Source organism: Bos javanicus, chromosome 7 (genome assembly GCF_032452875.1).
Source record: "Bos javanicus breed banteng chromosome 7, ARS-OSU_banteng_1.0, whole genome shotgun sequence".
Taxonomy (NCBI): domain Eukaryota; kingdom Metazoa; phylum Chordata; class Mammalia; order Artiodactyla; family Bovidae; genus Bos; species Bos javanicus.
Window position 1 is genome coordinate 12,365,298 of NC_083874.1, and position 18,553 is coordinate 12,383,850.

General features: G+C 56.1%; 1 protein-coding gene across 12 annotated transcripts; it reads left to right on the plus strand.

Moving 5' to 3' along the window:
- Window positions 1–6,045: 6,045 nt before the first annotated feature.
- HOOK2 (hook microtubule tethering protein 2) lies at window positions 6,046–18,041 on the plus strand. 12 transcript variants are annotated; one of them, XM_061421982.1, is made up of 22 exons: window positions 6,111–6,202; window positions 8,137–8,222; window positions 8,292–8,364; window positions 9,301–9,351; window positions 9,450–9,582; window positions 9,680–9,747; window positions 10,232–10,294; window positions 10,603–10,683; window positions 10,785–10,945; window positions 11,032–11,172; window positions 12,224–12,425; window positions 12,728–12,838; window positions 12,948–13,035; window positions 13,424–13,493; window positions 14,633–14,770; window positions 14,862–14,949; window positions 15,156–15,190; window positions 16,808–16,890; window positions 16,974–17,077; window positions 17,245–17,355; window positions 17,421–17,495; window positions 17,598–18,041. In XM_061421982.1, the coding sequence occupies exons 1-22, from the start codon at window positions 6,197–6,199 to the stop codon at window positions 17,745–17,747; spliced, it is 2,118 nt and encodes a 705-aa protein (XP_061277966.1). In that variant the 5' UTR covers window positions 6,111–6,196; the 3' UTR covers window positions 17,748–18,041. The 12 variants fall into 12 exon arrangements, 10 of the variants coding, with proteins under 10 accessions (XP_061277958.1, XP_061277959.1, XP_061277960.1 ...); XM_061421980.1 differs by lacking the exon at window positions 6,111–6,202 and adding an exon at window positions 6,418–7,633 and having other exon boundaries at window positions 17,424–17,495; XM_061421979.1 differs by lacking the exon at window positions 6,111–6,202 and adding an exon at window positions 6,420–7,633 and having other exon boundaries at window positions 16,977–17,077.
- Window positions 18,042–18,553: the final 512 nt, after the last annotated feature.

Genomic DNA, 18,553 nt, shown 5'->3' on the forward strand with positions numbered 1-18,553 from the left:
AACAAGCATCCGGCTAAGGAGACTGTGCCCAGGCTGTCCTCATGCCCAGGGGCCCAGGACCTGGGGGACTGGATAAGGAGGAAGTTTACCCACCCCCACCCATGGGTCTCTCTGGGGCTTTTGGCCTTGGCAGGAGGGACTTCTCCTTCTTATAAATAGCCTGGTGACCCCCCCTCCACCCTGGCCCCACTGGCCAGCAGGGCCCTCACCAGGAAACTGGGCTGGGGGCTGCCTGTGAGTCAGCCAGTGGGCAGGCCAGGGCGAGAACCCGCAAGTCATAGCACCCAGGCTCCCTTGTCCCTGCCCCTGGGTGTGGACAGGCAGCTGGCAGGAAGAGGCTGAGAATCACGGAGGCCCTCCCCCAGGAACCCCTAGCTTGTCAGCCGTATCCCTCCTTCACCTCTGTGGTTTGGGGGGTCCCTATCCCTCTCCTGGGGAGGAAGCAGCTCAGTTTTCTTGGAAGCAGGAAGGAGAGTCTGTCCTCAGGCTGACTAAGCTGGGCATGAGGGGAGTTTCCCACAAGACTGTTTCTGGTCCCCCCCAACACACACACTGCTGGTGAGGTCTTGGGGGGCCTGAGCATGGCTGAGATCCCGGGTGCCCCATTTATAGCGGATGTGCTGAGAAAACAGGCCCACACCCCACCAGGGACCTAGGCTGCTGAGCTGGGCCTCCTAGGGGAAGTGACAAAGAGCAGTCTGGGAGGGAGGTGGGGGGAGGTGTTTGGAGAGAGTAAGCACCAGGATCTCTGGGTGGGGGTAGAGAAGGGCTGGCCAGCCCAGAACCCCACAGTACCTCATCATGGTCCAAGGGCGTGCGTGTGTCTGGCTGGCTATGGGTTTGAGTGTGGCTGGCCTGTCAGGGCGTGTGAGAGTGTGTGTGAAGCCTGTCTTCTCAAGGCATGTGTCTGTGTGCTGGCCCAACCCTGCAGGGGTGTGTAGGGCCTGTCTGCTTTGGGTCAGGGGTAGAGGGGGGAGGCGGGTGAGTGTGTCTGTGTGCGTGTGTATGGTCTATATGATATGTTGTATTGTAGCTGGCCTGTATACAGGAGTCTAGGGTGTTCTGGAGTTCTTACTGCTAATATATTCGTGTCTGGTCTGTACGTGTATGTGTGTCTGTGTGTGAGGTCCATGGCTTGCCTGTGTGAGGTCTGTGTGTGAGGTCTGTGGCTGGTGTGTGTCTGTGACCGTGTGTGTGTGTCCATGTGGGCTCTGTGGCTGGTGTGTATGTGTGCATGTGTTAGTCAACAGGTTCTGTCAGGGTGTCCTTGTGCCAGCGTGTTAATGAATATCCGACTGGGGCCTGTCCATGCTTCTCTGGGTTGGATGTGACTATCTGGCCAGACCGTGTCTGTGAATATGTCAGTCTGTCCGCTTTCATATGCCCAGTCTGTCAGGGGGTCTGACGTGTGTGTTATCAGTGAGGATTTAGTGTGTATCTATAAGGCTGATTTCTGGTGTCCTCAGAGCTTGTCTGAGTATGGATGCAAGCAACTGTGTGTGTGCTGTGGGGGGGTGGCGGCTGGGGCTCTCTGTCATGGTCTGTATGTGTCCTTCCTGTCCTCTCCATACGTTTATGATTGTCTCTTTCACCTCTGAGTTGTCTTTTTGAATTGATCTTGCTAGTGTGTGCACGTGTGTATGCCTTTGTGGCCTTCTCCGGTGTGTCAGGATCTAACACTGTGTCTGAACATCTCTTGTGCACCTCTTGGGGCACTTGCATTGAAAGTGACCGTCCCTTATCTCTGAGTCTATCCACATGCCTGTATTGCCCACTTGTGTCTGTGTGTCCGTCCTGCCTGTTTCTGGCCTGTCACATTTGTCTCAGGACATGCAACTGTCTGCCAGGCTGTGCACTTCTCACCTGAATGTCAATATCCTTGTGTTTGTGCTTGTCAGTGTGTCCATTTTGCCTGTACGCTGAGTTCACTTATCTGTGTTACCTTTATGCTTCTGGCCTGTCAGTATCTTCGTTTGGCAGCATTTCGGTCTTCCTCTTTGGCCTACCCTGTCACCGCGTCTGCATTTGACAGCCGTCTTTACCCAGATTTGTGTCTGACCCTGTCAGTGTGTCCCCGTTTGGCAATCTGTCTGTGGCCAGGGTGACAGGAGTTTTGTGTGTGTAGACTGGCTTTCTCTCGGGGTGACTGTGTATGTGTATGCTCCTTGCCGCCCCTCCGAGTCTGGCTGCTCTGGGCCGTGTTTACTCTGCCCCCAGCCGACTGCTGTCCTGCCCGGGGAGGGGCTGACTCTCCCGTCTGTCCAGCCAGGAGTCCACAGGATGTTCCCGAGACGCTGTCTCCGCCGACATCCCCTCCCTTGGGCCACCCTCGGGTCAGGACCCAGGCGTCCAGGACGGTGGGGGTGGGGCCACAGCTTATGTGGGGGGGGCATGTCAGGGCCCCGGAATGAGGGTGGGGGGGGTGGGGAGGCGACGGGCCCAACAGGTTCCGCCTCATTCCTGCCCCGCCTCTCACTTCCTGGGTGCCTGCCCCGGGCAGGGGGTGGACGGACGGGATGAACCCTATGGCCTCAGAGCGCCTGGGTGGGGCATGGACTGCCCCACAAGGACTCACTTCTGCTGGGCACCCGGCACCCAGGCCTGGGAGACAGGAGGAGCCTGGGTCCTTTTACCGACCAAGCCCCCTTCTCTGCTCCTGTGCCCAGCTCTGGAAACAAAGTTTCCCATCTATTATTCACCTAATCTCACAATGCCGCAATAAACTGCTCAAAATTATCCCCCATTTTCAGATGGGGAACCTTGAGAACCAGAGAGCAATGAGGGCAGAGGCAGGATTTGAACCCAACTCTGTACATGCCACCCAAGAGTCCCCCAGTCAGCTCACCAACAGCCTTCCCTCCCCTCTCTAAAAATGGTACGTGTGGGGAGTACGAACCCAGGCCCCCACGAGGCCCGGCTCAAGGGGGCGCCTGGCTCGCTCTGAGTCAAAAGGGGCCCCTGGATGAAATGAATAAGAAAACGGCTTTAACCGTTTCATCGCCAACGGGCTCTGCCAAAACTTCCTGTGGGCTTGAGGGGGAGGGGTTGGGGACTTGGTTCCCGGAGGGTTTTGGGGGGCTAGATACTGCCAATTCAGGGGTGGGGGAAAACGCCTCTAGTGACCTTGGTGAGAGGTGGCTAAGGGAAAACACTACACACCGACCCTCGCTGGAGGGAGAGCCCCACCCTTCAAGCTCCAGGTCCCCAGTACTGGGTTCTCAGCCCCCACTGCCTGGAAGGGGGTCTCAGAGTCCACAGCCCCCTCCCCAGGGGCTTGAGTCACCCACGGGGAAAAGCCGCGAGGGGTGAGTCACGGGGTGGAGAAGGGGGAGCGAGGTCTGCTGTGGCCAGGGGACCCTCAGGCTGGCCTGAGTCACACACGTCCCGGCCTCGCTGACCCCAGCCCCTTCCCCGGAGATTAGGAACGGGAAGCCCATTATCGGTGGACTGTGGAGTTAAAGGAAGAGCCGGGACGGGGGAGGAAGCACGCGCCCAGGCGGGCGGGAAGCTCCGGTTCCCATGGTAACTGGGGGGGGGGGTCTGTCAGCTCGGTGGCGGGGTTCCTCCCTCGTCAGGGACGGTCCCCGAGCACTGGGGAAGCCCCCGCGCGCTCTGTCGAGGGGCCACAAGTTTCAGGTCGGGCAGGAAGGGGTTAACGGCGCTGCGTCCCCCCCCCCCCCCCCCGCCAGGGTTTCACCCGCGCCCAACTGTCCCGGCAGGGTGGGGCTGCGCCCAGCGCTCCCCCGCGCGCCCAACCCCCGCGGCTGCCCACGCACGCACGCACACACGCACGCACGCACGCAGCTAGCCTATTTCCACTCTCTCCCCGCGCTCGCAGGCACGACCGCGTCGGGCTCCACGCAGGCAGCGACCCCCGTCGTGCCTCACGTCACGCACGACGCACGCGCCCCCGCAGCGCAGGGAGCTGGGCCCAGAGCAGCAGAGCTCGGGGGTTTTTGACACCCCCGGAGCATGTCACTGCCTCTGCCTCCGCTAAGTACGCTGTCTTGTGTGACTTTGACACCCCCCCACAAGGTCACAAACTCTCGATCTACAGTGTCACACGGATACAAACCTGCCACACGTTGGCACAAACCTTCACTAATCCAGCCAGTCCCGCAGCGAATGCAGGCAGGGTCACATTGTCACACGCCGTTTGTGGTAGGGACACAGACAGGGCCATCTTCATACACAGGTGACATATACACTCCTATAAAGCCACACCAACAACACAAAGATGCAAACAGATAAAGTCTCGGACCTCAGGAATCCAGTTGTCATGCAGCCACTCCCCTCACATGGAGACTGTAGAGTCAAAGACACATTGTGGGGACAGACTCGATGGTCATACTGTCCGCGTACATCACAGGGCACAGAAAGTAAGTCAAACCCACAAGGCTGTATACAGGGACACCAGATTGTCTCGGGGACATGGGCAAACCAAGGCCACCCATGACAGCCTCATGCTATCGCAGAAAAACACATGACATAAAGTAGGACACGGTCACAGAAACAAAGGCATACTGAAGTACTGATTATCAGTCATTCACTACTTACACAAAGAATGACACAGGGATATAGACACAAAGGTTTTCCCTGGTAGCTCAGTCGGTAAAGAATCTGCCTGCAGTGCAGGAGACCCCAGTTTGATCCTTGGGTCAGGAAGATCCCCTAGCGAAGGAAATGGCAACCCACTCGTGTTTTTGCCTGGAAAATCCTATGGACAGAGGAGCTTGGCAGGCTACAGTCCATGGGGGTCCCAAGAGCCCCACACGACTTAGCGACTAAACCAGCACCAAGGTCCCATAAAGAAAAACACGTGCCCTAGTCCCTGACAGCACACCCCTCCTCCAAAAAACCCCCACCAAATCACACACGCATATCCTGTTGTGTAAATTCCCAGGGCCTCAAGACTCACCAAGACACAGGTCGATGCAGACACAGGCCTGTGCACACACAATCACAGACCCACCATTTCTCATCTACATAGCCGTGAACACATTTCACATGGACTCAGAGATACATATACAGACACGAGGAGGGGAGGGGGTCAGGATGGGAGTCCAGGCAGAATGTCAGTGTCTGGAGTGTAGAAAACCTGCCAGAGTCCCTCATGATATGGGGTGGGGCATGGTGTCCACCCCGAGGCTGTGATCACTTTCCGAGGGGAGCGGCACCATCTCCAACAGTGTGAATTTAAGGGTCCCCATCCCAGCTCTCATGACTGGGTCTCTGCCCAGATGTGAAGGCCAGAGGGGGCGGGCGGGGGTCCAGCTGTGGCCACAGGGAGGGGTTGACTCACCCGCTTCCCAGCAGTACAGCCCAGGCTGGGCCCAGCTGTTCCTGGAAACAGAGGGGAAAGGAGGGGGTGGGGTCCCCAAACCAGCTGGGGGCTGCTGGCCCAGACCAGCATCTCTGTCCTTAATGGAGGCCTTCAGATCATTCCCCAAACTTTGGGGCTCTCTCCATCAAAATGGGGCTTTGAATCTTTTCCCCAAATAAAAGATCCCTGCTTCAGAATGAAGGTTTGTAACCGGTCTCCTTGAAGGGCGCACGGATGCCTTCAACAGCGGGGTTCCCTGTGTCCCATTATTAGGGATTGCTGCTCTTCACCACAGTAGGGAACTCCCTTTCCCCTCCAACATAAGATTCCTTGCCACCCCAAATGGAGGGTTGTGACTCCTTCAAAGTGAGGGTACCCAGACCTTCCTTTAAATCTGGGGACTTTGGGGTCCCTGAATATCTATAACGCCTATAATATCACGGCAACGTTAAAACAATTCAAGTCCATGCTCCAGATATTTAGATCCCTCCTAAACATCAAGATCCCTGCGGGTCTTGCAAATATTGGGGACCCCACTCCCAATATTTGGCGGTCCCAGCACGTCCCCCGACATTGGGTGACTACATCCTCTCACAAATATTCCCAGCCTCCCAGCCTTGCCACAGCCGTAGTTTCGGCTCACCTTCCATTTCTGCCAGGTGGCAGGCCCCCTCCCCCCCCCCCGTTTCACCCTATTGGCAGCACCCTCTCCCTTGACGGGTGCGGGTAGCGAATAAATGGCAGTTGTTCTCACGCCCGCCGGAAGAAGCCCAGTCCGGAAGCCCGCACTGCCGGCCCTTGTCCCCTTCCTCCCTATTCCTTCCCTCGGCTCTGCTCCCAGAGGATGGAGACTGAAAACGACTCGGGAAAGGGATGTGGGTGTGTAGACGAGCCTCCAAGGTCCCTGCGTGTGTGCGGTCGCACGTTTGAGTGGGCTGTAAGCTGGAGTCTGTGCTAGAGTGATTGTGTTCCCGCGATACTGCGGGAAGAGGGAATGCAGGGAGGGGGTGTTAAGAGGGGAGCTATTATCATCCTGCCCAAATTGCTGGGGTAAGGGGGGGCGCGGGTAGGAGTCGCCAGAACCAGACTCTAGGTTGCAGGGAGCAGCTCTCCTTCTTTCAGACCTAGACCCACCCCCAAAGCAGAGCCCGCCCCTCCCTCTGGGTACAGCTAATAACCTCTAATTACTACTCATTACCTCGCCCGCCCCGCGGGGGAGGGACTGCAAGGGAACTCAGGCGTCAGAGGACGCCGGCCAGGGCTTTACCCGCCTCCCAGGCCCCCAAGCCGGATCCACCCAGAACCTCTTTCCTCTCTTGCGCACCGGGAATTATGAGAGCCCTTGCTACCTACAGTCGTGGAGATTCCAACCAACTATATAGTTAAATCGCTTAGCGCAGAGCTGCATTCTGTAGGCACTCTATAAATAGTGACTGCGAGTTTATTGTTACATAGTACTGTTAGCATTTTCCTTTTAAGCCTTCTTCACTGCCCAGGGGTCTCAGAGTAGGCCCGTCGTTTCCCCTCTAGGCCGCGTTCCTGCGGTCCGGGCGCCCCCTGGTGGGCCGAGGCGACCAGGCCGGCCCGGTAATGGGTTCTGAGGCGCAGGGCTCAGAGAGGGGAAAGGGCTGGGAAAGCTTAGTGAAGGACGGATTCAGGGTAGGCAAGTATGTCTGTTCACTACCCAGGACTAACTATCCTGCCCTTGACTTAGGACCCGAATCCCCTTGTCTACCCTTGGGCAAGACTATCAAATCCTTGCCGCTGGGAAGAAACTTTAGTGTTCCCTAAGTCCATAGAATATGTTATGGCCTGCCCTTCTCCCGCGCAAAGGCTCCGATCATAATGTGGTTAGACAGCAGAATTTCTTTCAGCTGAAGGGAAAGGACGTGAATGCGCCTGTATAACAGGGTGGGGCAACTCCACCTCGGTTGAGGAAAGACGGCGAGGTCTTCACTACCTCAAAAAAGAGCTCGGGGAGGAAAAGAGGCGAGGCCACCCTTGGGATGCGCAAGGTTGGCCCAGACTGACCCCTAGCGGCACTACAGGCGCTCAAACGGCTTCCCGGATCCAACATGGCGGGTCTGAAGGCCTGAGCTGGAGCCTGGAGGAGATCACGTGTCTAGGGCGGGGCCTGCGCCTAGGGGGCGGGGCGGCGCTCTAGGCCGAGCGGGAGGTCGGGGCTGCTGGCGCTCGCTGTTGGCTGATCTGGAAGCCGCTGCGGTGGCGGGGCTGCACGGCCGGGGTCGAATCCGATCGGGAGCCATGAGCATGGACAAGGAAGAACTATGCGGGTCTCTGCTCACCTGGGTAGGTCGGGGGCGGGGCCAGGGACAGGTGTACGCCAACTTGGCTCTGTCCACCCACTCCGTCCTGGGGCTGGGAGGAGGAGGGGGTCGTCAGCCTGCTAGGTAGTTGAACTCTGGCCTGAGCACCTGCCCCGTCACGTGGCAGTTTTGCTGGAAAGCACAGGTGAGGCCACGCCCCTTTGTGGCTGGGTCTTGTAGAAGGGGAGGGCCCAGGTGAGGTGGCCTGGTCACGTGGTGCCTATGGGGACCAGGTGACTTGTGATTCTGCCCTCGCTTGGTTGCGCGGAGTTTGTTCGGCAGCGGTAGAGTGAGGCCACGCCCCCTCTGGTCGGTCCAGGTGAGCAGAGGCCACACCCCCACGGAGCTGGCTTGCTGGAGCAACTGGCCAGCAACTTCCGCCCAACCTTGTGAGGGTCCTGCTGAAAGGATAAGTCTGCGAAAGGGGCGTGGTTCCTTGGTCCCGGCCCCTGATTCTGGTTGTTGTACTTTCCTCTCCTCCCTCAGCTGCAGACGTTCAATGTCCCGCCCCCCTGTACCAGCCCCCAGGACCTGAGCAGTGGCCTGGCAGTAGCCTTTGTGCTGAACCAGATGTGAGTGGGGCTGAGGGGGAGGGTCCCAAAGGAATCCTCCAGCAGCTCATCCCACCTTCTCACCCCCAGAGACCCTTCCTGGTTCAACGAAGCGTGGCTCCAGGGCATTTCAGAGGACCCAGGTCCCAACCGGAGGCTGAAGGTGACAGGTGGACTCAGGAATGGGGGACAGACTGGTGAAGAGTTGATCAGGGACCGGTCAGTTAGATATATCCTGGGTGATGGACAGGAAGAGAGACAGTTGTATGGGGACCAGCTAACTATGTATTTGTTCATTCATTCTTGTATTAAGCAGGCCTGGGTGTGCAGCAAGGAGTAACACAGACAAAAAACTGCATACACAAGCATTAACATTGACTTGTAATAGCAGTTAGCTCTATGAAGAAATAAAAGCTGGGTCGTGAGAGACAGCCAACTGAGAATGGGTGGGTGGTTACTCTAGATGGGCTGATTTCCAATGTGAGATTTGGAGGAATGGGATTCCAGACTCCAGGAAAAATTGGAAAGGCCTTCAGTTGGGAATAAGCTTGGTGTGATCGAGAAATGAATGGCAGGGAGGTTAGAACAGAAAGCAGGAGTGTAGGCATGGTAGATGAGGTCATCAGGGACCTGGCAGGCTGGAGCAGGGAGGTAGATTCTATTTTAAGCTGTGTAAAGTCAAGAAAGGATTTTAGTAGAGGAAAGACACAAACCTGGCTGGGGCTTTGAAAAGCTCCCCCTGGCTGTTTGTAGAGGAATGGAGGGCAAGCAGCAAGACTGGAAGCTGTTGTAACCATTCACGTGAAAGAAGATGATGGTTAGGGTCAAAGGGTAGTGAGGCAGGTGGTGAGAAGTGACTGGATCTGTGGGACACGTAAATAATATGGGCAGGTGGAGAAGAAGAGCCGGCAGTCAGACAGGTCAGTCCTAGGAGGGCGGACATTGAGACAGAGAATGGGACCAAACAGGATGAGACGACCAGGGATTAGGAGGTGAGGCAGAGAAGAAGAGGATGAGCTAGACAGGTTCAGGGTGGGGTCTGCCTGGCCCCTTCTGGGGGGCTTTCAGACCCTGGACACAACTCCTTGCCCTTCCCCAGGTCAGCAATCTGAAGGCGATCTTACAGAGCCTAGTGGAGTACTCTCAGGATGTGAGTAACTGTAAAGGGATTTAGTGGGTTAGGTTGGGAGGAGCGGGGCGGGGGGGAATCCTTGAGCCCCTGATACCCCTTCATCCCCCCATCCTCAGGTCCTGGGGCATCCCATTTTGGAGCAGCACCTTCCAGATGTGAGCCTCATTGGCGAGTTCTCAGACCCAGAAGAGCTTGGCAAGCTGCTTCAGCTGGTTCTGGGTTGTGCCATCAGTTGCGAGAAAAAGCAGGGTATGGGAGGTTAGGGGTGGTCCCTAATGGGAAGACCCGAGAAAACCCTCCTTGCCCCTCCGACCCTCGCCTCAGTCTCCCCCACCTTGACCCTCAGAACACATCCAGAGGATCATGACACTAGAGGAATCCGTTCAGCATGTGGTGATGGAAGCCATCCAGGAGGTAGGTGGGGGTGCCCACTGTGGGAAGGAGCTTCAGGGGAGGGGACATTTCCAGGGCAGAGGCAGCTGGGCACAGGCTCTGCCCTGGTAAGGCCTGGGCTCTGTGTGGAACTCAGTTGGCCAGATTTCTCTGTCTCATGTGTCTGCCAGCCTCTCCCAGCTCGAAGTCACAACCTACCATGCTAAAAGGGCCAGGCCTCAGGAATTCTCAGATGGTCCAGTGGTTAGGAATGAATGCTTCCACTGCCATGGCCTGGGTTCAGTTCCTTCTCTGGATCTAGGATCTCAAATACTTTACAGTGCAGCTGGGAGCTGGGGGGAAGGACCAGGACTCCCTGTTTGTTGGACATATGGGGCAGCCTCTGGACTGGGGTTGTTTTTGAAGGACAAGGATTCTTAGGCTGGATTGTAGGAACTTTGGAGTCTGCCCTCAGAGGCCCCAGCTCATCTCAGTGTTCTCCCACTGCCCTCTCCCCTCCCTCCAGCTCATGACCAAAGACACCTCTGACTCCCTGTCACCAGAAACATATGGGAACTTTGATAGCCAGGTAAAGGGTGGGGACCTTGTTAAAGTCCACCCCTATTACTGATTTTCCAGGGCTGCCTAAGGAGGAGGGGCTTGACCTTAAGCCTGTAAACCACTCCCATCCCCCAGGATCCTAGTCTCTTGCCAGGTCCCCAGGGCTCCCGAGTTGCCTTTCCTCCAGTCCCCTCAGGTCCAAGCTCTCTCTTAGATCTGAGGGTTTGTCAGCTCCCTCTGCTCTGTCCCTGGAGATCCCAGCCTCCCTTTCTGCATCCTCCTCCCCTGGATCCCTGAATTTTTTTCTTCTCCCCGTCCCTCCACTCCTCTCATCAGTCCCGCAGGTACTACTTCCTGAGTGAGGAGGCTGATGAGGGGGACGAGCTGCGGCAGCGCTGTTTGGATCTGGAGCGGCAGGTGGGGCCGAGATGGGAGTTCTCAGGTGCTCCCAGGGTAGGGTTGCCCGCACAGCCTCCCCTCCCAGCTCCAGCTTATCTGTATGCCCTGCCTGCCCGCAGCTGGTTCTCCTGTCAGAGGAGAAGCAGAGCCTGGCTCAGGAAAATTCGGTTCTAAGGGAGCGGGTGGGCAGGCCCGAGGATGAGGGCGCCAGCGGCCTCACTGCCAAGAAGCTGCTGCTCCTGCAGACCCAGTTGGAGCAGCTGCAGGAAGAGAACTTCAGGTATGGCCAGGCGGGGGACAGGGCCAGCAGACCAGGGGCCTGGGGCAGGTACAGTCCCTTTATGTGACGCTTCCGCCATCCCCTAGGCTGGAGAGTGGCAGGGAGGACGAGCGCATGCGCTGTGTGGAGCTGGAGCGGGAGGTTGCCGAGCTGCAGCAGCGGAACCAAGCGCTGACCAGCCTGGCCCAGGAGGCACAGGCTCTGAAGGATGAGATGGATGAGCTTCGGTGAGTGGCAGGTCCCCACTGCCAGATTGCCTCTCTGACGTCACCGTACCTCTGTAACCCCCAAATTCCTAGTGAGCCCTCACAATGCCCCATAGACTCTAAAGTACTGCCCTGAACACTGCAACACTATCCTGGAACCCATCATGTCCTCTGGAGAACACCAAAGTCCCTGGATCCATGGTGGCCCCCCAGGACCCCACGATGCAATAACTTTGCCCTTGGTGACACCTCTGGCCCCCCATCTCATGACTATCCCTTCTTATGATGCCACAGCATCCCTGAAACCGCAAAGTGCATTGTGGGCCCCCATAGTACCCACCCCTGAACCTCAATGTGCCTTCTGTAGCCTCAAAGAGCTCCCTTGTGATCCCTATGACACCTCTGTAATGTTAAAAGTTCCTAGTGAGCCCCTACCATATCTTCAAGAACCCCATATTGCTGTGCCTCAGAGATCTCCCATGACCCCTCCATGGCCCCTGCACCCACAATGCCCTTATTGGCCCCACAGCCATCTCATGACCCCAGAGTGTCCAAGGAGGCTCCTCAGATCCTCTGGGCCCCATCATTCCTCTTGTAACCCCAGTCGTTTTGTGTCTTCCAGAAAACCCCTGATTTTAATCTTGGGGTAACCATTGATGTTTGGGGCTTCCCAGGTGGCTCACTGGTAAAGAATCTGCCTGCCAGTGTGGGAGACACATGAGATGTGGGTTCCATCCCTAGGTCGGGGAGATCCCCTGGAGAAGGAAATGGCAACCCACTCCAGTATTCTTGCCTAGAAAAATCGCATGGACAGAGGAGCCGTGGGGTCCCAAAGAGTCAGACATGACTGAGCCACCGAGCACGAACACAACCATTTATGTTTAGGTCTTCCTTTATGCTCCCTAATGATCCCCCAACATCACCAGGCCCCGCTGACCCCTGACCTTCGTGAACCAAATGCCCAAGGCTGACCTGACACCTTCCCCTGCCCTGAGGGCCTCGCATCCAAGCTGAACCCTAGCAGACCCAAGCAGACCCCCACCTCCTCTTCCCACTTGCCCCGGCCCCCCAGGCAGTCCTCCGAGCGTGCCGGGCAGCTGGAAGCCACGCTGAACAGCTGCAGGCGCCGCCTGGGCGAGCTGCGGGAGCTTCGGCGGCAGGTGCGGCAGCTGGAGGAGTGCAACGCCAGCCACGCGGAGCGCACACGACAGCTGGAGGAAGAACTACGCCGGGCCGGATCCCTGCGTGCCCAGCTAGAGGCGCAGCGGCGACAGGTGTGGGTGGGAGCCTGGACCCGGACTGGGGTGGGGTCTCGTCTCGGCTGGCTACTGACTTTGGCCTACCCTCAGCAGAGTGCTGAGCCAGTCCACCCAGAGCCCGCCCCCTCGTTTACGTAGAGGCCACACCCTCTAGACTGGACAGCTCTGCTCTAGCTTTGCAAGCCCCGCCTCTTCACTTAAGCCCCGCCTCTTCCAAGTCTCTTTCTGCTGGTCCCTCTGGCCCCGCCCTTTCACCTTGTACTCAGTCCCCGTCCCTCCCTCTCACCCTGTAGTCTTCTCCCCTCGCCTCTGTTCAGGTTCAGGAACTGCAGGGCAAACGGCAAGAGGAGGCCATGAAGGCTGAGAAATGGCTATTCGAGTGCCGCAATCTGGAGGAAAAGTATGAGTCGGTGACAAAGGAGAAGGAGGTGAGACTGAGGTCCTACTGCCCAAGCCTCACCCTGCCCATCAAGGCAAAGCCCATTTCCCAGGAGGCCGATCCTGCCTCAAGTGGCCTGTTGCACCCTGTCCCTCCAGCGGCTGTTGGCAGAGCGGGACTCCCTGCGGGAGGCCAATGAGGAGCTGCGCTGCGCCCAGATGCAGCCTCGGGGGCTGGCCCAGGCCGGTGAGTTGGAGGTTCATCCCAGGGCCTGGGAGAACGCTGGCCTGGAGCCTTACCTGGCCACATGCGCTGTTAGGGCAAACAGAAAAGGCAGTGCCCACGGCTTGTCTAGTTTGGGGTCGCAGAGCGAGGCCATGCTGGAGGGAGTCTCAAGTGGAAAGAGGTGATGTGGCCCAATGGAAAGCAGCAAGAGCTGTCCTTCGGGGCTCTAAGGGGGTGAGCAAAGGCAAACTCAGGCCAAATATCATGGCTCCCTTTCAAGCTGGGTTTGGGGTTTGTGTCAAGTCAGGCATTGGCCAAACTTGAGTCCCCAAAGATGCTTCATCCAAGGATCCTAGGGACGGGGACAAGAACTGTGGCACCACCTGAAGACTTTTCTCACATTCTCCAGACCCCTCACTGGATCCCACCTCACCGGCTGTGGGAAACTTAGCAGCTGAGATCCTTCCTGCAGAGCTCAGGTACCCAGGGGTCAGTCACTCAGAGCTCTGGTCCCACTGGAGCCTGCCAGTTCCCACCCTGAACCCCGTTCCCACCCTCAACCCCATCCCCAAAGCAGGTACTTACCACTTGCCAGACCTGCTCAGCTTGGTTCCCAAGTCCTAGCCGAGCTTTTTTTCCTCCACCCTATGGACTGTAGTCAGAGAAGGCAATGACACCCCACTCCAGTACTCTTGCCTGGAAAATCCCATGGACGGAGGAGCCTGGTAGGCTCCAGTCCATGGGGTCGCTGGGAGTCGGATACGACTGAGTGACTTCACTTTCACTTTTCACTTTCATGCATTGGAGAAGGAAATGGCAACCTACTCCAGTGTTCTTGCCTGGAGAATCCCAGGGACGGGGAGCCTGGTGGGCTGCCGTCTATGGGGTCACACATAGTCGGACACGACTGAAGTGACTTAGCATAGCATAGCATGGACTGTAGTCCACCAGGCTTCTCCATCCATGGAATTCTCCAGGCAAGAATACTGGAATTGGTTGCCATTCCCTTCTCCAGGGGAATCTTCCTGACCCAGGGATCCAACCCAGGTCTCCTACATTGCAAGCAGATTCTTAACCATCTGAGCCACCAGGGGAGTCCTTTATGCTCACCCACTTCTAATTCTGCTTTTACCTGTCTGGGACTCTAGCCCTGTTGGTGGCTCCCCTCACCTCTTTGGGATCGACCCTCAGTGCACCAATTAGATCCAACTTATCTGTCTCCACTGCCCAGGCAAAAATCCTTTGCCGGGCACCGCCCACATCAGGTTCTGCCCCCAGGACACAGCCCTGTTCTCAGTGTATTCCCTACTGGGATCAGTGTCCTATATCCTGCCCACATGAACTCCCAGTCCAGCTTTCCTCTTTGCAGTGTTTTCCTATCCCGGAGCCCCATCTCAGTGCTCATGGCTCCGTCCACTTTGTGCCACCCCACCAGCGCTCCGCCCACCCACTCCTAGGCTCAGTCCCAGGTACTCTAACCCTACTCTAGGGTCTGACTGGGCCCTTCCCCTGGGCTTTGTCCCTCTCCCGGCCCCGTCCACCCAGTTTCCCTCCTGGAGCCCTGTAGGCCTGAGTGGTGACCCATCCCCAGCCCTGCTCACTCCTTCCCCATCCCCAGGGAAACACTCCTGCGACTTCAATTGGAGAACAAGCGCCTGTGCCAGCAGGAGGCGGCCGACAGGGAACGGCAGGAGGAGCTGCAGCGCCACCTGGAGGAGGCCAACCGTGCGCGCCACGGCCTGGAGACGCAGCACCGGTGAGGACCCTGCAGAGGAGGGCCTCCCCCTTAAGCTTGGAGGGGGAGTGAGGGAGGGCGCAGGCACTGAGCGGGGCCCCCACCTCCGCAGGCTGAACCAGCAGCAGCTGTCGGAGCTGAGGGCCCAGGTGGAGGACCTTCAGAAGGCCCTACAGGAGCAGGGGGGCAAGACTGAGGACGTGAGTGCCCACCTCCTCCCTGCCTGGCCCTCCCCTGTGCCCACCACTAACCCTCTTCTCTCTCCCCACTGCTGCCTGATGCCCCGTGAAGTCCATAGTAAGTACCTTGGGCTCAGAGTACCACTCCCGACCCTCACCCGCCAAGAAGGTTGGGACCTCTGGACACCTCATCCCCACACTCACCCAGCGCCTCTTCTCTCCTCCAGTCAATCCTGCTGAAGAAGAAGTTGGAGGAACATCTGTGAGTCGGGTGGGGGGAAAGATTGGGGCAAAGATGTAGGGGATGGATCTGGTGTCCATGGGGAGTTGTTTATGAGGCCAGGGGGTCAGCTGACACACAGACTAAAGTGTCAGCTCCCCTGGGGTCTTATAGACCAGAGGAAGGTGTGTGGAGTATTTTGGGGGAACAATTGGGAGTCACTCAGGGAATTTCAGCAAGGTTGTGTGACAAAGTGATAGTCAGCTTTTATTACTTTTTTGCATTGCAAAAAAAAAAACAACTTTTTTTTTTTTTTCATTTTTGAAAACACAGCTCAGCTTGTGGGATCCTAGTTCCCCAACCAGGGATAAAACCTGGGCCCACAGCTGTGAAAGCTCCACGTCCTAACCACTGGACCGCTAGGGAATTCCCAAAAAATAAAGTTCTTTATTAAAAGAACTTTCTTAAATAAATAAACTATTTTAGATAGCTATCACAATTATAATTTAAAAACCAAAAGGTATACCAAGTTATACAGAAATAAAGGGTAAACATCTCAGTCTTCCCTCATTAACTCAGTTTCTGCCCCATTCCAGCCCCATTTCTATTAGTTCATTATGGAAAATTTTCTAGAATTTTTAAAGCAAATTCAAATGAATGTGAATATAGCTTTTTACTCTCATTCCTAATTTACACAAAAGGTAGTATAATATGTACACTTTGCTTTCCCTACTTAACCAGTTAACTGGGGAAATTTCTTCGTATGAATAAATAAAGGGAGACCTTATTATTAATTTCTTGATATAGCAGTTTTTGTCAGCTGGGGTTCCATGGGGAAACTGGACCTTACAGAAAATGATTTTCATGACTATTCTCTCAGTTCTGCCAAGACTGGAATGTACCTAATGCCAACCTAGAGCACAGAAAGCTATTTCCTTATAGAGGATGAATACCTGGAGGCATTAGGGCTTAATTCTGTAGAATTCTGGTCTAGAAGGGCTGGCATATAGCATTTTTTTGGTAATATCGTAATTGATTTAATTCATTCTTTCTAGGCATTTGCGATTTCAATGTGTGCAACAAAGTAAAATCTTATATATGTATCATTTTGTTTGTGTGCAAATATATCACACACACACACAAAGGAATGGGTGGCTCCCAGGGCATATGGGTTTGTAATTTTAGTAGATATAGCCGAAGGTTCACTATTAGATGTTATACCATGTTCCAAGTCCATAATACATGATATTAGTCTCACTTATAGGGATCTTTGGGGTTTTGCCCCAGGTGGCAGAATGCAAACTATTAGCTTGTATTTCCTTTCATTAGAAGAGATTTGCATTCTAGAGAGATCCCTGGCTGCTGGGTGGGGAATGGAACTAAAGAGCTGAGAATAGAAGGCTGGCAAGGGATGATGGTGCCTGGACCAGCATGTGGGCTGTGGAATGGAGAGAAGTGGACAGATGGGGGAGGGAGGGCTGGTGCAGGGGCCACCTGGTGAGGGTCATGGAGGGTTGTGGCTCTGATGGCTGAAGAGATGGCGGTGCCGGGACACATAGCCCCCAGGCTTGGAGTCAGGTGGAGAGGTCTGCAGGAACACTTCTGGGAAGCAGAGAAATGGGCCTGGAACTGAGACTGCCTCTGGCTCCCCACCTGCAGGCAGAAGCTGCATGAAGCAGATCTGGAGCTGCAGCGGAAGCGCGAGTACATCGAGGAACTGGAGCCCCCCAACGACAGCAGCAGTGAGGGGGGCGCTCAGTGGCCTGGATGGGTGGGGGGAGCCCCCAAGCTCAGCACAGAGCTTAGGGGCCACCTTGACCCCCAGCAGCCCGGCGTATCGAGGAGCTTCAGCACAGCCTGCAAAAGAAGGACGAGGACTTACGGGCCGTGGAGGAGCGGTACCGCCGCTATGTGGACAGGGCGCGTGCGGTGAGGATGCTGGGTGCCCCAGTGGCCTCCTGCCCAGACCACTGCTGCCCACCTGGCAACTCTCTGCCTCCTGGCCCCATGCCTGTCCTGCCGCATCATGTCACAGACTTCTGCATCATGGCCGGTGGGGCCAAGGTCACCTTGACTGTGTCTTTCCCCACCCCTAGGTCATACAGACCCTGGAACCCAAGCAGCAGCCACCTGGCGGGGCTCCCCTAGATCTCCACGCCCTGAGGACACAGCTCCGGGAGCGGGACGTCCGAATTCGGCACCTGGAGGTTGGTGTCCTAACCCCTTCTCACTGCCACCAGTATATCCAGTCCCTTGACTGTTCCCTCCTTAGCAGATGGACTTTGACAAGAGTCGAAGTCAGCGGGAGCAGGAAGAAAAGCTGCTCATCAGTGCCTGGTATAATATGGTGAGTTCACCATCACCTGCCTGAAGTACTGGGAGCATGGAGGGTGCTGGTGTCCTGGAGGCTCATCTGACTCCAGCTGTGCCCCTCCCTCCCTCCCTCCAGGGCATGGCTCTACAGCAGCGAGCTGGGGAGGAGCGGGCCCCTGCCCATGCTCAGTCATTCCTGGCACAGCAGCGGCTGGCCACCAACGCTCGCCGTGGACCCCTGGGACGCCTAGCAACCCTGAACATGCGCCCTGCCGACAAGCACTGATGGATCGCAGGATCCTGCCACCTGCCCAGCTTAATCCACCCTGGATTCCCCCAACTCACAGGGGGCCCAGAATTATGCCTCAGCTGGTTGCTTGAGAGCCTTGAAGTCACAGTCTCTGCCCCTTTCTCTCTCAGCTGGGACAAGAATGTAGGAGGCAGGTGGGAGGCAAGAATGGGCCTACTCTTTTTAGCAATGTGATTCTTATTCTTGATTTTCTCCCTGGGGTTAGTGAGCTGCCAGGGGATAGAGTGATTTTATATTTGAGAAGAAAAATAATAAAGACTTTTAATCTGACCTGGCTGGACTCTGGGCACTGAGGGCAGGGGGAGATGGTGGGCAAGGGGCTAAGATCATTGCTTTTAAGAAAAGGCTGGCTTATGTTCTTTGTTGGTTTTTTTTTTTTTTTGGCTGAGCTGGGTCTTCATTTTGGCGCAGGATTTCTTTAGTTGTGGCGAGTGGGAGCTATTTTTGTTGTGGAGTACGGGCTCTAGAGTGTGTGGGCTCAGTAGTTGTGGCCCAGGGGCTTAGTTGTTCTGAAGTATGAGATCTTAGTTTCTCAGCCAGGGATCAAACCCAAGTCTCCTGAATTGCAAGGCAGATTCTTAACCACTGGACCACCAGGGAAGTCCCCCTTAGCTTTTATTCTAAGTGAAGTGGGAAACACAGATGGTTCTGAGCAAAGGAGGAATGTGACCTGATTCAAGCGTTCATAGGCTCCTTTTGGTCCTGTGGGAGGAACAGACTGTGGAGATGTTAGGGTCAGAGCTGAGAGACCAAGTCACTATCCACATGGGTGGTTGGATGAT